The 15,913-nt window shown below is 41.0% G+C and overlaps 1 protein-coding gene across 1 annotated transcript; it reads right to left on the reverse strand.

The window, feature by feature from the left end:
- Nucleotides 1–6,315: 6,315 nt before the first annotated feature.
- Nucleotides 6,316–9,758, reverse strand: LOC132313905 (uncharacterized). Its single transcript, XM_059812841.1, has 2 exons — nucleotides 9,599–9,758; nucleotides 6,316–6,494 (listed from the first exon to the last, which is right to left on the reverse strand). Exons 1-2 carry the CDS (start codon nucleotides 9,756–9,758, stop codon nucleotides 6,316–6,318), a joined length of 339 nt encoding a protein of 112 aa, XP_059668824.1.
- Nucleotides 9,759–15,913: the final 6,155 nt, after the last annotated feature.

The following is a 15,913-nucleotide window of genomic DNA, read 5'->3' on the forward strand; positions in this document are numbered from 1 at the left end:
TCGAGGACGTTATTGTTACCATCAGAGCTGACCTCACGGCCCACAGCGCGGAGTTCGCTACCTTCCGCACAGATGTCACAGCTATATTCAGAGATCTATCCCGAGACATCTGCGGAGCCAGACCTACCAGTCCTACCTCATCTTCCTGAGCTCCTAGTCTTTTCTATCTTATGATCCCTCTGTCCTTTTGATACTTTATTATTCTCACTGTATTATTTTTACAACCGGTCTGTCGGTTTTGATATTTTTGTTGTACCTACACTTTCTCTATTTTATATATCTATTTTTGCTATGGATGTCATATGACTGTATTCTCATATCTGTATGTTTGACTCCATCAGGTGCATCACAGTGACTTCAGTGAGAGAGTGCTACCGAATTTCCAGGACCACTATTATACCTCTCTCATTTCATTATCTGTTTATCCCATTTACACTTGCATGACCACTGTGCACTGATTACCCCATTTTGTTATCTGATAAATTTATCCAAGTGCCAATTTTTCAGGACTATAGTTTATCCCAAGTTTGGGGGGGCCATGCCACCCACTTCGGATACCTTAGTCCCGATCATTCTTGCTCAGTTACACTGGTATACTCTTTCCTTTGTTCTCTTTGCACTTTGAGGACATTGTGCAATTTAAGTTTGGGGGGGAATGGTGCTCTACAGTGATAGTTTTAAATTTAAACTTTTAGCATGACTTGTGTATTTGAGGGATATTTCTATGATTGGTCCATATCTAGCTATGATTTTGATCTTTTTAGGACTATATTGCTTAAAATTTAAAAATTGCTTGACTTGAGAGTCCAATACTCCTTATATGCCTTATGAATGCCATTTAGGAGTAAATTTTTTGAAAGATTGATATCTTGCTTGCACTTGTGGTCCACATTATCTTGATTTTGTGATTGTTTTGAGATTCACTCTAGTATTCTACACTAGCACAGGCGCACACTAGCATTCATTTATGGGTTACATGCTTTGTTAATTATTGAATTAGTTATATCCCAATTGAGTTAGTAGTGCATTGAAAGCTTTCATTCTTGATAAAGGTGGATAACAACCCCTTTTCACTAAGTAGCCGGGATTTTAGCCTCATCAAGCACTGAACTTCTCGCGCCGAAAGGTGGAGGGCCCAAACTCTAAGTTAATAATTAAACTTGTTTATTAAAAAAAAAAAAAAAAAAAAGGAAAAAAAGAAAAGAAAAAAAAGTTGCAAAAACAATAAAAGTGAGGATTTCTCCCAAATGGTGAAAAGTGGTAAATGATTAGATGGTTGTTATCTTAATTTGTAACCTAGTTGATTTGAGCTTGTAAGTCCGTAGGGGTGTTTGAACACCTAGTGCCCTAAAGCCGTCTGGTTTGGGAGTCATTGACCTAACGCTCGATCTCATGAATCGCTAGAAAGCTTAATAGATCAATACATTGCACTATGCTTCCATTTTTTATCCTAAAATAAAAAAAAATAAAAAATTCGAGTGAAAAGAATAAGTGCACCTAGATGAATGAAGCTTTAATAAAAGGTCCACTTTTTGTCTTGATGATCGGTAATAGATTTGTGTGCTAGTTTGAGGATAAGGATGTGATTAATTCTTTAGTTGGCTAAGATAGCAACACATTGATGCCGGTTCACTAAAAAGAATTCTAGATTTGTTTTGATTTGCATGATCATTTTCTTGATGTGTGGAGGACCATACTTGTTTGCTTGATGTTGAGATTTTGGAAGATTGCTTGAAAAGGGTTGAAAAATTGCATACTAGAGGTAATTTTCTCCCAATGCTTGTTTGCAATATTGGTACCTCTTTTGAAAAAAAAAAATGAGCTTAATGTTTGTGGGTACCATTTCTGGAAACCCTTACGAGACTTCACTCGTCCATTAGGGGTAACCTAGGGGTTTAAAAGGCTTGTTGCATGTGCTAAGTGCAATCGTGTTCCCTACGAAAGTGGCGTTATCCATTTATTGTTTTCTAGTTTATAGTTGTAAAGTTGTTCATTTCATTCCTTTACTTTCTAGTTCATTGTTAGGGACTAGCAATATTTAAGTTTGCGGGTGTGATGAGCACTGAAAAGTGCGTATTTAAACCCCTTAAGCTTAGGCATTCTAGTACCTTTATCTATCTTACTTTACCGTTTTAGATTGATTTCGTATTACTTCCATTTTCAGGCACTTATCTTGAAAATAAGCTAACTCAGCCAAATAAGAGCTTAATTGAAGCAATTCTGAGATTAAACAAAGAAATGAGCAAAATAGAGAAAGAAGGAAGCAAAATGAATCAAAACAGCAAGTTCGATCGATCCAAGTCCAAGGTTCGATCGATCGAACATTGATCGATCTCAGCACTTCAAGATAGATCCAAGCCTTGACCCAAAGCACTTAAGTCCAAAAGTTCGATCGATCCAACATCATTCTTCGATCGATCGAACACCTTTGTCCTTATCCAAATGATTGATCTTATCCATAGTTGTCCACCCACTAACCACTTTTGTCCTTTTCCCATAAATATCTCCCATAAATATCTCAGATTTGTCTTTTTCCAAAAAGCTCAGCTAGTTAGATCGATCCAGCCTAAGTTCGATCGATATCACTTACTTTCGATCGATCAAACTTTCTCCAATGCGAAAAAGTTAAAATTCCATCACATTGAAAGTTGTCCTTTATCCAATCATTAGGGAATATTATGTGCACGACCCCAGCTCATTTTGGGTGTCATTTTAACCTACCTATGTAAGGATAAGGATGGCTTTTTCAAGGAGAGCCAACATTATTTTTCATATCATCTCTTAGAGAGGAAGTTTAGAGGAGGAGGAGGCTAGAAACACCATTGGAGATCTTCATCAACAAGGAGCAAACCTCTTCCATGGAGTTAGCCCTTAAGGGTTGGAGCATCATCACCATGAGTGGCTAAACATCCTCTTGGGGCTAGAGTTAGCCCCAAGCATACTTTCTATATCTTAATCTTGTGTATTATTGAGGGATTAGTGTTATAATTAATGTTTTGACATTTTGATATATATAGATCTTGTTTAATCAATGATTTGTGTGGTTTAATGCTTCCAATTGATTATTTCATTCTATTCATATGTCTATGTATGCTAGAATTGATGTTCATGTTCTTTTCTTTAGATTTTGTGTTGTTGATGCATGTCTATGTGTATTGATGCAATGAATTTAGAGATTGTCAAAACATAGTGCTTAAAGAAATGCTTTTATGATTCTCTTGATGTTTCATGCTTATCTCTTGATGGATTGTGCCTCTCCCCTCGTTTATTTTCATGCTAGTAGTGTAGATGTAGTGTAGTTGTAGTATAGTGTTAAATGGGAGGACAATCTATGCTTGTTGTTTGATGATCTAAGCTTTTGAATGCAATTAGCATATGTCTCTAATCTTGTGTTGTATTTGGATTGTGAGCCTAATGAAAGGATTAATGACTTGTTTTGATTTATTGTGCCTTTCACATGTTGTTTAGACAATATATGCTTCATTGTTTTGATATATTATGCCTTTCACATGATGTTTAGACAATACATGCTTAACTAGTCATCCTTGCTTGTTGAATCAACCAAATACACACACACCAATATTGCAACACCCTAATTGCCCTCATTAATCACTTGTCAATAATATAGAAATGCATTGCTTGGTGGTGATCTCTAAACCCCAAGACTCTTTTCTCTCTCTTATTTACTCTTAATTGCACTCTTTTGGTATTACTTAGTCTAATTTAGTTGTTCTTTAATCAACCAACCAACCAATTGTTTGATCACTCGACCTACTAGCCCTAATTGCGATTCCACAATCAACTCCGACATTGCTCAATCCCCATAATCCCTTAGGATGATCCCTACTCACCCTTACTACGTTAGTAGTAGTGTTGTTAGTGGTTTTATAAATTTAAACTTGACCCAAAAGGTTTTTCTTGAACCGCACATTCACAACATCAAATTTTTGGCGTGTAAGAAACGGCTACAACATAGACCGTCACTAACCCGGAGGCCCGGATCGCTACACGGGTCCTTACTCGAACCCGAGGTTTCCTAGGTCCATTACGACATTTCTAAGGTCTAAACACCGTTACTACTCTTGAATCACACCAACCATACACCTCATCAACCAATTCGTCATTGAACCAAACAAACACCAGAAGAAAGAAGGAAAGATGGCCAAGCTGCTTCATTTCGGTCGACCGAAGTGGAGCTTCGGTCATCTGAAATGAAGATCCCTAGAGTAGATGAGAGGAGAAGGAAGCCTGAACCCTCAACTTCATTTCGGTCGACCGAAGTGGAGCTTCGGTCATCCAAAATGAAGACCCCGAGCGCAGGAGATGCTTCGGTCGACCGAACCCCATTTCGGTCGACTGAAATGAAGATCCCAAGAGCACCTTTTTCTTTTTTCGGTCGACCGATGTACCATTTCGGTCGACCGAAATGGCTTTCCCGAGCTATGATTCATGCAATTGGTCTGCTGCTTTTTGGAGAATGAATTGAAATGGTTAAGACATGAGAATGATCCGAACTTGCACTAAACCATTAATTAAGAAGCATTCAACAATTAACGACTAATGTACTACCAACTGATCATCCTACAACATCATTGATTAAGTTTTATAGAATTTTGTTTATACAATGACTTCAACTAATTCATTTACATTAGCAACATAAGTTCCTTTCTAACTTACAAGACCATGGATATAATTTTGATTACATTTCCAAAACTATACATAAACAAAAGAATGGCCTAGGTGCAAAAGTAACAAAAGTAATCCTTTTAACATCTCTTAAACTTGAGGTGGATTGTCGTCCACCGGTTCTTTTCCGAGACCTGAAAAAAAATATATATATATAGTAGGGTGAGCAAATATGCTCTGTAGGTGATGCCTAAGACACACCTCTTGAAGCCCCGTGAATCCAAACAAAGCATAGGCCAATAGGGAACGGGGTCATACAATGTCGGGATAATATAACATAACAATTCAATCTCAAGTAGACACAATGCAATGCAATGAGATGCAATGCATGCTAGTGTCGCGCCCCATTTTCATATTCCAAAACCATCAATTTCAACTATTAATACAGCCCGCCCTTTGGTAACCCCGCCGCAACACAAGAGGAGGATTGGCTAGTGTCCCTGGCCCTTGGTAACCCCGCGGCGTCATTATGGGGCCCAGCTAGCTCAACCACGCTAGGGCGACTCCCCAGTCCCCTCTAGGCTATATTAACCTCCGGCCCGTTGGTAACCTCGCAGCGACCAGGTTTACATAAAACCATTTTATCAAAACATTTCCCCAAAATTCCCCGTTTTCATTTCAAAACCTTTTTCCATCATGCAACCCCATGATTCACATGTATTGCTCATGCCTTTGATGCTTAATCAATGAAAGATTATTACAAAATACAATAGAGCATGTTCTGATACATCAATCATAGCATGCAAATAATATGATAGACATAAATTTCATAATATAACATGCATTTCACACAACATAATCAAGACAAGTCTCCATATACCCATACATATACAATCAAGGCTTTTTAAAAAAACAATTAACACAATTAAACATGCTTTAACACATTTCAAGTATAATAACTCACAAAGGAGCAAAAATATACGGATTAGGAAGCCCCTACCTCAAGATTGCACAAAACCCTTGAAATGGGTCTTGAATTTTGAAATCCAAAGGGTGCACAAAAACTGAAATTGATGGTATGGATGCGTAGAGCTAGTCGTGCTCTCCGTTTTACCTCAAACGGCACCTTAATCCGATAGGAAATGAAGAAGCAATCAAGATTCAAAGTCTTGAATGAGAAAAGAAAAAGAAAAACCAAGAGGAAAGAGTAAGAGAGATAAATACGGGAGAAAGAGAGGAAAATGGGAAGCAAAATGGTCTCTAGAACATAAATGGGATAGTGGTGGGTCCCAACACTATCCTTTGACTTTCCTTTTTCTTTTGCCTTAAAATTTACACCACACAAATACACTACACCACCAACAAATACCACTTAATCCACATAAATTAAAATGCACCAAATGCACATGAGCTCAACTAAATTCCTGCGCATAAAACGTTAAAGGACGAAAATACCCTTGCGTCAACAAAATTCTAAAAAAATTAAAAAAATGCTGAAATTTGGAAACATTACAGTCTCCCCAACTTAAAAAGATTTCGTCCCAGAAATCAAGCCATTCATGGGGAAGAAAACAACTCTGGGTACCTGGAGCAAGCCAGCTGCTCAAGCTCCCAAGTAGCCTCCTCGACTCCGTGGTGTCGCCAAAGAACTTTCACCAACTGCACCGTCTTGCCCCTTAACACATTCTGTCATGTGTCAAGGATCTGCACTGGTCCCTCTTCATAGGAAACATCTTCATCAACATCCACGTCAACCCAATCCAAAATGTGAGGTGGATCCGGTTCATACTTCTGTAACATCGACACATGAAAAACATTATGAACCTTGTCCAGCTGTGGTGGCAAAGCAAGTCTATAGGCCACTTTTCCTACATGGTCCAGAATCTCAAACGGTCCAATAAATCGTGGCGACAACTTGCCACTTTTCCCGAACCTCATCAATCCTTTTCGTGGAGAAATTCTCAGAAAAATATGGTTTCCCACTTCAAAAGCTAGCGGTCGTCTTCGTTTATCGGAATAGCTCTTCTGTCGACTCTAAGCTGTGAGTAACCTCTATTTGATCAACTTAATTTTCTCAGTAGTCTCGAGTACAATGTCGGGTCCTAAGGCGGCTGTCTCGCCTACCTCAGTCCAACAAACAGGAAACCTACAAGGTTTACCATATAACTCTTCAAATTGAGCCATTTCAATGCTCGCCTAATAACTGTTGTTGTAAGCAAACTCAATAAGTGGAAGGTGATCCTCCCAACTGCCTCCCAAATCAAGCACACATGCCCGAAGCATATCTTCCAGAATCTGGATAGTATGCTTCGACTGGCCGTCCGTCTGTAGATGGAATGTCGTACTCAGGTGCAATGCTGAGCCAAACGCTGCTTGAAGTCCTTCCCAAAACTTGGAAGTGAACTTTGCATCCCTATCCGAAACAATAGTTACTGGAACTCCATGTAACCTTACAATCTCCTTCACATAAAGAACACCAAGCGCTTCTGCGTAATCCGTTGCCTTAATAGGTAAAAAGTGAGCCGTCTTGGTTAATCTGTCAATGATGACCCATAGAGCCTCGTTACCTCTCCGTGACCTTGGAAGTCCTGTCACAAAATCCATAGCAATATGTTCCCATTTCCACTGCGCTACAGGTAATGGTTGCAACAACCCTGCCGATTTTTGATGCTCGGCCTTCACCTATTGACAGGTAAGGCACTTAGCCACAAACTGTACAACATCTTTCTTCATCCCGTTCCACCAATACTGGCGTCTCAAATTGTTCATCCCGTTCCACTAATACTGGCGTCTCAAATTATGATACATCTTGGTACTACCTGGGTGAACTGCAAAGCGGGAAGTATGAAACTCCCTTAAGACGTCCTCACGAAAACTTGTGGAAACCACCAACAAACCTTGAACCGTAGACCTCCATCTTCATGCAAGGTCCAATCTTTCACTATCTCACCACTGGAGATCAAAGCGTGAACGGCATCCAAATTCGGATCCTGTCTCTGCGACTCAATCACTCATACAACAAGAGTAGGCTGAGCCACAAGACTAAATAAGAATGCCGACTCACTACAAACCTCGTCATCGAAACACTGCAATCCCATCTCTGCCAGATCATTAAGCATCTTCCACTTTCGAATGGCTAATCCGGCCAAAGTTCCACGAGATTTTCGGCTTAAGGAGTCTGCTACCACATTCGCCTTGCCCGGATGATATTGCAAGTCAAAGTTGTAGTCCTCCAAGTACTCAACCCATCGTCTCTGTCTATTGTTCAAGTCTTTTTGGGAGAAAAGGTAATTGAGACTTTTATGATCCGAGAACACCTCGAATTTCTCATCATACAAGTAGTGTCTCCAACACTTCAAAGCAAACACAACTACAGCCAACTCCAAATCATGAGTAGGGTAGTTGTACTCATGAGTCTTTAACTGCCGAGACCCACAAGCCACTACTCTACCACCCTGCATCAACACACACCCTAAACCATCATGTGAAGCATCACAATACATCACATAACCTAAGCCACGCTCAAGTAACACCAACACTAGAGCCGTAGTCAACCTTGTCTTCAATTCTTGAAAAGATGACTCACAAGCTTTATTCCACACAAACTTGATCCCTTTCTGAGTCAAACGGGTCATAGACGTTGCCAAATGGGAGAAATCTTTCGCAAATCTCCGGTAATAACCCGCTAGATCAAGAAAAATGCGGATCTCAAAAACATTCTTGGGTTGCTCCCAATTCAAAACAGCTTCAATCTTTGATGGATCAACCGACACTCTGCCTTCTGAAACAACATGTCCCAAAAACTTTACCTCTTGTAGCCAAAACTCACACTTCTCATATTGGGCATACAATCGGTGCTCCCGCAAAATTTATAGAACAGTACTCAAATGGATCTCGTGCTCTTCCCGAGATCATAAGTACACAAGAATGTCATCCACGAAAACTACCACGAACTAGTCCAAGTAATCATGAAAGACACGGTTCATTAAGTCCATGAATGCCGCTGGCGCATTAGTCAAGCCAAAAGGCATAACAAGGAACTCATAGTGTCCATACCGTGTAAGGAATGCTGTCTTCGGGATATCCTCATCCCTAACCCGCAATTGATAATAGCCAGAACTCAAGTCAATCTTTAAGAAACAACTGGCTCCCCTCAACTGATCAAATAAATCATCTATCCTTGGCAAAGGATACTTGTTCTTGATGGTGGAATGATTCAACTTCTGATAATCAATGCACAATCTCAAAGAACCATCTTTCTTCTTAGCAAATAAGACCGGTGCGCCCCACAGTGACACACTTGGTCTGATGAAACCTTTCATCCTCAAATCATCAAGCTGTCTTTTCAACTCTTCCAATTCAACTGGTGCCATACAATACGGTGCCATAGAAATCGGCGCGGTATCGGGCATCAAATCAATAGTGAACTCTACTTCCCGGTGTGGTGGCAACTCCGTCAGATCCTCTGGAAACACGTCTAGAAAATCACGAATAACCACCGGGTAATCTGTTTCCACAACACCATCTTCTTCGGCTTGAAGGCTAGCCAAGAAGTAATCACTACGTCGTTTTCCATGAATTCTATACAACGATGAAGGCTAGGAATCACTCCGATCTCCCATGAAAAAGAAATAATCTCCCTCAGGAGTACAAACTGTGACTCTTCCACTGAGACAATCAATCGTGGCATGAAAGAATGTTAACCAATCCATTCCAAGAATGACATCAAAGCTAGTCATCTCTAGGAGGATAAGGTCAAACACAAACGTCCGTCCGACTATCACAATGGAACAATCCCTCATAACTCGGTTCAAAGACACTGAAACCCCAATTGGCGTATCAACCGATAATGCCCGATCCATGAAACTAACCTCTAACCCCGATGCAAGTGCAAATGAAGATGAAATAAAAGAATAAGATGCATAAAAGTCAAAAAGAATACGAGCCCAAGAACCAAACACAGGAAAGATACCTCGGAGAACTGAAGGTCCAGAAGAGGCATCAGTCGGTGCAAGTGCAAAGACACGCCCCTGTGGTGCCTGTGCCTGAGAACTGCAACCCTGAACACCAGACTGCTGCACCGAACCAGTAGGAGCATCCCTCCTAACAGGTCGTGAGCCCTGAGAAGACATAGTAGGCTGAGGTGGTGGTGGTGGTCTAAAACCTAATTGAACTGTGGCCTATTGAGATGGCCTCTGTCGTGACCCTCTGCCACTACCGGTGCTTGCTCCCTGACTAGGACAGTCCCGAATCAAATGACCCTGTTGGCCACACCCATAACAAGCCCTTAGTGCTGAAGAAACTGCTGACGATCTTATGGGACAACTAGACTTGTAGTGTCCAGGCTACTGACATTGATAACAAACAACTCCACTCTTGTCAGATCCAGCTGGCATAGGAGTGGTAGGAGCAGATTATGCAGACTGTTGCCCCTAAAACTGAAATGAACTTCCTTTGTTCCTCTTCCAAGAAGATCCCTCCGAAAATGGCCCTACACCTCTCTTTTGCTTCAATTGCTCTCTTCTTGCATCTTTCTCTTTATTATCGACCTCCAGCATCAATGCCCTTTCCACTGCTTCAGAGTAAACCTTAATGAACTGTGCCGTGATCAACGGCCTCATCCGATCATTAAGACCAAAAACAAACTTCCAAGTCTTGTTAGCTTCATCTTTCACCATTTCTGGAGCAAAACGAGAAAGTTAAGTAAACTTGTTCTCATATTCCGCCACTGACATGCTCCCTTGAATAAGGTTATGAAACTGGTCTTGTAACTCCCATCCTTTGGAAAGCAGAAAATACTTCTCGTAAAACAGTTCCTTGAACTTATCCCAACTCATCTCCTCCACCTTGTACCGGCTCGTAACCAACTTCCACCAAACCTTAACATCCTTAGCAAACTTGTAAGTAGCTAGGATGATCTTCAAATGATCCTCCGTCACATTCATTGAGAGCAACTGAGTCTCAACTTAATCCAGGTAGTCGTCTGCTACTATCGGATTCACACCGCCTTCAAACATAACTGGCATCAACTGAGAAAAACCTTTAATGATCTTGAGACGCTTTTGAGCTGGAGTCTCTTCAACTTGAAGTGTAGGTTGTGGTGCCGACTACGACTGAGCAGTAATGGCGGCCCTCACGGCACTTTGCAACAAACGATTCAACTCCAATGCCACAGAACCTTCACCCACTTCTACGGGTGCTTCAACATTTTCCCTTCTTGTGGGAACAACTCTTGGGGGAATTAAGTCCCTAAGAAGTGTGTTCTCATCATTTAGCTCTTCCGGATTGGAGCTAGAGCTCTCACCAACATCACCCCTTGTTGGCCTAGGGCCAACTTCCTTGGGTTCCTCACGTCGTGGCATCGTGCTATAAAACGAGAAAACGGTTCAATGACATGACACTAAGGTCCACTGAAAATGACTCAACATGAAATAGCGTCATACTAACACTTAGCATACGCAGCTGTGCAAGAAATGGTTTAACATCAACAAGTAAGCAAGTAAGCACGTAAGCACATAGACAGTTAAACATGTTTCTTCAAGTAAATAAACACATAGCAAGTAGTCACATAAACAATGCAATCAACACCCTATGCAGGCCTCTACCCATCATCCTAAAGGTTTTCGAACCATCGCTCTGATACCATTAATTGTAACGACCCTGACACGGAGGCCCGGATCGCTACACGGGTCCTTACTCGAACCCAAGGTTACCTAGGTCCATCACGACATTTCTAAGGTTTAAACACCGTTACTACTCTTGAATCACACCCACCGTACACCTCATCAACCAATCCGTCATTGAACTAAACAAACACCGGAAGAAAGAAGGAAGGATGGCCAAGCTGCTTCATTTCGGTCGACCGAAATGGAGCTTCGGTCGTCCGAAATGAAGATCCCAAGAGTAGATGAGAGGAGAAGGAAGCCTGAACCTTCAACTTCATTTTGGTCAACCGAAGTGGAGTTTCGGTCGTCCGAAATGAAGATCCCGAGAGTAGATGAGAGGAGAAGGAAGCCTGAACCCTCAACTTCATTTCGGTTGACCGAAGTGGAGCTTCGGTCATCCGAAATGAAGACCCCGAGCGCAGGAGATGAGTCGGTCGACCGAACCCCATTTTGGTCGACTAAAATGGAAATCCCGAGAGCACCCTTTTCTTTTTTTGGTCGCCTGATGTACCATTTCGGTCGATCGAAATGGCTTTCCCGAGCCATGATTCATGCAATTGGTCTGCTACTTTTTGGAAAATGAATTGAAATGGTTAAGATATGAGAATGATCCGAACGTGCACTAAACCATTAATTAAGAAGCATTCAACAATTAACAACTAATGTACTACCAACTGATCATCCTACAACATCATTGATTAAGTTTCATAGAATTATGTATATATAATGACTTCAACAAATTCATTTACATTAACAACATAAGTTCCTTTCTAACTTACAAGACCATGGATACAATTTTGATTACATTTCCAAAATTATACATAAACAAAATAATGGCCTAGGTGCAAAAGTAACAAAAGTAATCATTTTAACATCTCTTAAACTTAAGGTGGATTGTCGTCCACCGGTTCTTTTCTGAGACCTGAAAAAAATAATAATAATATAGTAGGGTGAGCAAATATGCTTAGTAGGTAACGCCTAAGACGCACCTCTTGAAGCCCCGTGAATCCAAACAAAGCATAGGCCAATAGGGAACGGGGTCATATAATGTCGAGATAGTATAACATAACAATTCAATCTCAAGTATACATAATGCAATGCAATGAGATGTAATGCATGTTAGTGTCACTCCCCATTTTCATATTCCAAAACCATCACTTTCAACTGTTAATACAGCCCACCCTTTAGTAACCCCGCCGCGACACGAGAGAAGGATTGGCTAGTGTCCATGACCCTTAGTAACCCCGCGGCGTCATTATGGGCCAGCTAGCTCAACCACGCTAAGGCGACTCCCTAGTCCCCTCTAGGCTATATTAACCTCCGGCCCGTTGGTAACCCTGCAGCGACCAAGTTTGCACAAAACCATTTCATCAAAACACTTCTCCGTAATTCCCCGTTTTCATTTCAAAACCTTTTTTCCATCATGCAACCCCATGATTCACATGTATTGCTCATACCTTTGAGGCTTAATCAATGAAAGATTATTACAAAATATAATAGAGCATGTTCTCATACATCAATCATAGCATGCAAATAATATGATAGACATAAATTTCATAATATAACATGTTTTTCACACAACATAATCAAAACAAGTCTCCATATACCCATACATATACAATCAAGGCTTTTTAAAACAATAATTAACACAATTAAACATGCTTTAACATATTTCAAGTAGAATAACTCACAAAAGAGCAAGAATATACGGATTAGGAAGCCCCTACCTCAAGATTGCACAAAACCCTTGAAATGGGTCTTGAATTTCGAAATCCAAAGGGTGCACAAAAACTAAAATTGATGGTATGGATGCGTAGAGTTCGTCGTGCTCTCCGTTTTGCCTCAAACAGCACCTTAATCCGATAAGAAATGAAGAAGCAATCAAGATTCAAAGTTTTGAATGAGAAAAGAAAAAGAAAAACCAAGAGGAATGAGTGAGAGAGATAGATACGGGAGAGAGAGGAAAATGGGAAGCAAAATGATCTCTAGACCATAAATGGGATAGTAGTGGGTCCCACCATTATCCTTTGACTTTCCTTTTTCTTTTACCTTAAAATTTACACCACACAAATACACTACACCACCAACAAATACCACTTAATCCACATAAATTAAAATGCACATGAGCTCAACTAAATTCCCGCACGTAAAACGTGAAAGGACGAAAATACCCTTATGTCAACAAAATTCTGGAAAAATTAAAAAAAATGCTAAAATTCGGAAACGTTACAGGTACATACCTTGCTCAATAGCAAAACGTTGCACAGTAGCCGCTGGCGGGCTACTGTGCGACTCCATTCTCTATTCCCTCCATCACAATATCCCTGGTGGATGTCCAGAACCCATCTGAGGGCCCAAAATACGGAGCTCTACGCCACTCTGACTCCGGCGGCACCTCCGACACTATTTCACCGGCCTTGCTTAGAGTTTTACGCTTCGTCATTTACTATCACTCGGAACCTAGAGGCCTTTGACAACAGAGCGGTTGCTTTTCACTCTTTGTTTTCCTTGTATTTTCTCTCCTTTCTTTCTTCCCAGAGCTTGGTTTATATAGCCATGGCGGTTTCCTTTAAACCGTTGGGGACGAAGATACTCAAAGGCCACACCCACTAACAGTCACGCCCTAGCTGAAATGTCCCTTCAATCAATGCCATAACTGACATAGGTTACACAAACCCATGTTTCCCAAAGTTATTACACCCACGTCTCTTTGCACGCAGCCTATTTTCAAAATTCAAAAATAGTACGTGTAGGGGGGCTAAATATGGATGTACTAAAGCCAAGTCACATACTCGTCATCTAAGTGGCCCCCACAAATCATTACTCCAAAGTAGGAAAGACAAAATCACAATAAATTCAAAGGTTGGGGCGAGGAGCATAGCGACCCTACCACGAATTGTCGATCGACGGGCTCAGAACCTCGATACGACCCAACCAGGAATCGTCGATCGAAGGACCCAGAACCTAGATCTGATCATGAATCGTCAATCGACTGGCTCAGAACCTCGATACGACCTAGCCATGAATCATCGATCTAAGGACCTAGAACTGAGATCCGATCAGGAATCGTCGATCGACCGGCCTAAAACCTCGATCCGACCCAACCACGAATCGTCGATCAAAGGGCCTAGAACCCCGATTCGACCCGACCATGAATCGTCGATCGACGGGCCCAGAACCCCGATCCGATCAACCATAAATCGCCGATCGACGGGCCTAGAACCTCGATCCGACCCGACCAAGAATCGTCGATCGACGGGCCTAGAACCTCGATCCGACCTGACCACGAAAACATTGATCGACGAGTTTAGAACCTCGATTCGATCCAACCACATAGATTGATGGGTCAATCGACGACCCTAGGACCTCGAGCCGATCTGATCACGAATCATCGATCGATGGGCCTAAAATTGTCTAAACATAACCAGAACGAAGTGTAAATGGTAGGATTTCGTTATCAAGGGGAATACAGAAGGGACTTTGGAATGGAGGATAGAAAGCTAATCAAGTCTTGCAAAGCAAGACCCAAGTTGAGGATCAAAGTGAGAAATAGCCGGAGTATGTATCGCTACCATTAGGCCTGATCCTACCTGGGTCATTTAAGGGGAATGTTACACTTATTAAGTGGGTCCTGAAGAATAGGAGTTAGGGCAGCGTGATCTTAATGATTACGAGAGCCCTACCCTATTTAGGAGGAGGCCCAATAAGTGCTAATAAATCCCCCTTCAGTAACCTTAGGCTATAAAAGGAAGGAACGGGAAAAGGTTAAAGGACGAACTACACAGACTATCGACTCCGGGCATTATTTCTCCTACTATTACTCCAATCCCAACTTCTAGGACTAACTTTCTCTCCCTTCTATAGCTCTCCTGCTTTCCTCCCATTGTCTTGAGTGATATACCCCAGAATTTGACTTTTCAACGGTGTCCCATACCTACAATCTTTAATTCAATTTTCTAAAGTGTTGTTCATATTTTTTTCATAGATATCATTTTATCAGATACGAACAACTCTTCAATTCTATAGCCGATCTCGATTTTGATTTTGAAACTTAAAAATACAATTAGATCGGACTTATTTTGACATCGAAATTAGTCAATTACAAAATATAAATTATAGCTATTTTCATATAGTTAGAATAATTTTTTTCTTTTAATCGTCTTCGCTATGTAAGCTTTTGTAGAGAAGACTTTTGGTTATAATTTTCCAAGCTAATCAGTTTCGGTATGTATATTTTATATACATATATATTGTGGTCTGTTCAATTCTTACAATTGGGCCTTCAATGTCCACGCGTCATATGCAATAAAAGACAAATATTTAACAGGGAAAAAGGGGAGTGTCTAATGGGTATGAGAGAATAAATTGGGGACAAATATTTCAAGTGTAGGGAGTGGGGACGTGGATTTTTTAATTTTAAAATTTTGATATATACAGAGTGTAAAGAATGAAAAACTTGGGAGGGGAAGCCTTGGTCCTGAGGTGCCTCCTTGGTTGATCTTGGCCGAGTATCCTTGTGACAGAGCCATGCGTGTCTCTAGGTTATACAAGTCCATAGATGAGAAGGTAAAGTTTTTTCTTTGCTTGCTCGCTCTCTCATTGTGTTTTTGCGTTGGCCTTAC

This window comes from Cornus florida, unplaced genomic scaffold (genome assembly GCF_030987335.1).
Source record: "Cornus florida cultivar Cherokee Brave unplaced genomic scaffold, ASM3098733v1 CherokeeBrave_3.0.0_Hap2_Chr06, whole genome shotgun sequence".
NCBI classification, from domain to species: Eukaryota; Viridiplantae; Streptophyta; class Magnoliopsida; order Cornales; family Cornaceae; genus Cornus; species Cornus florida.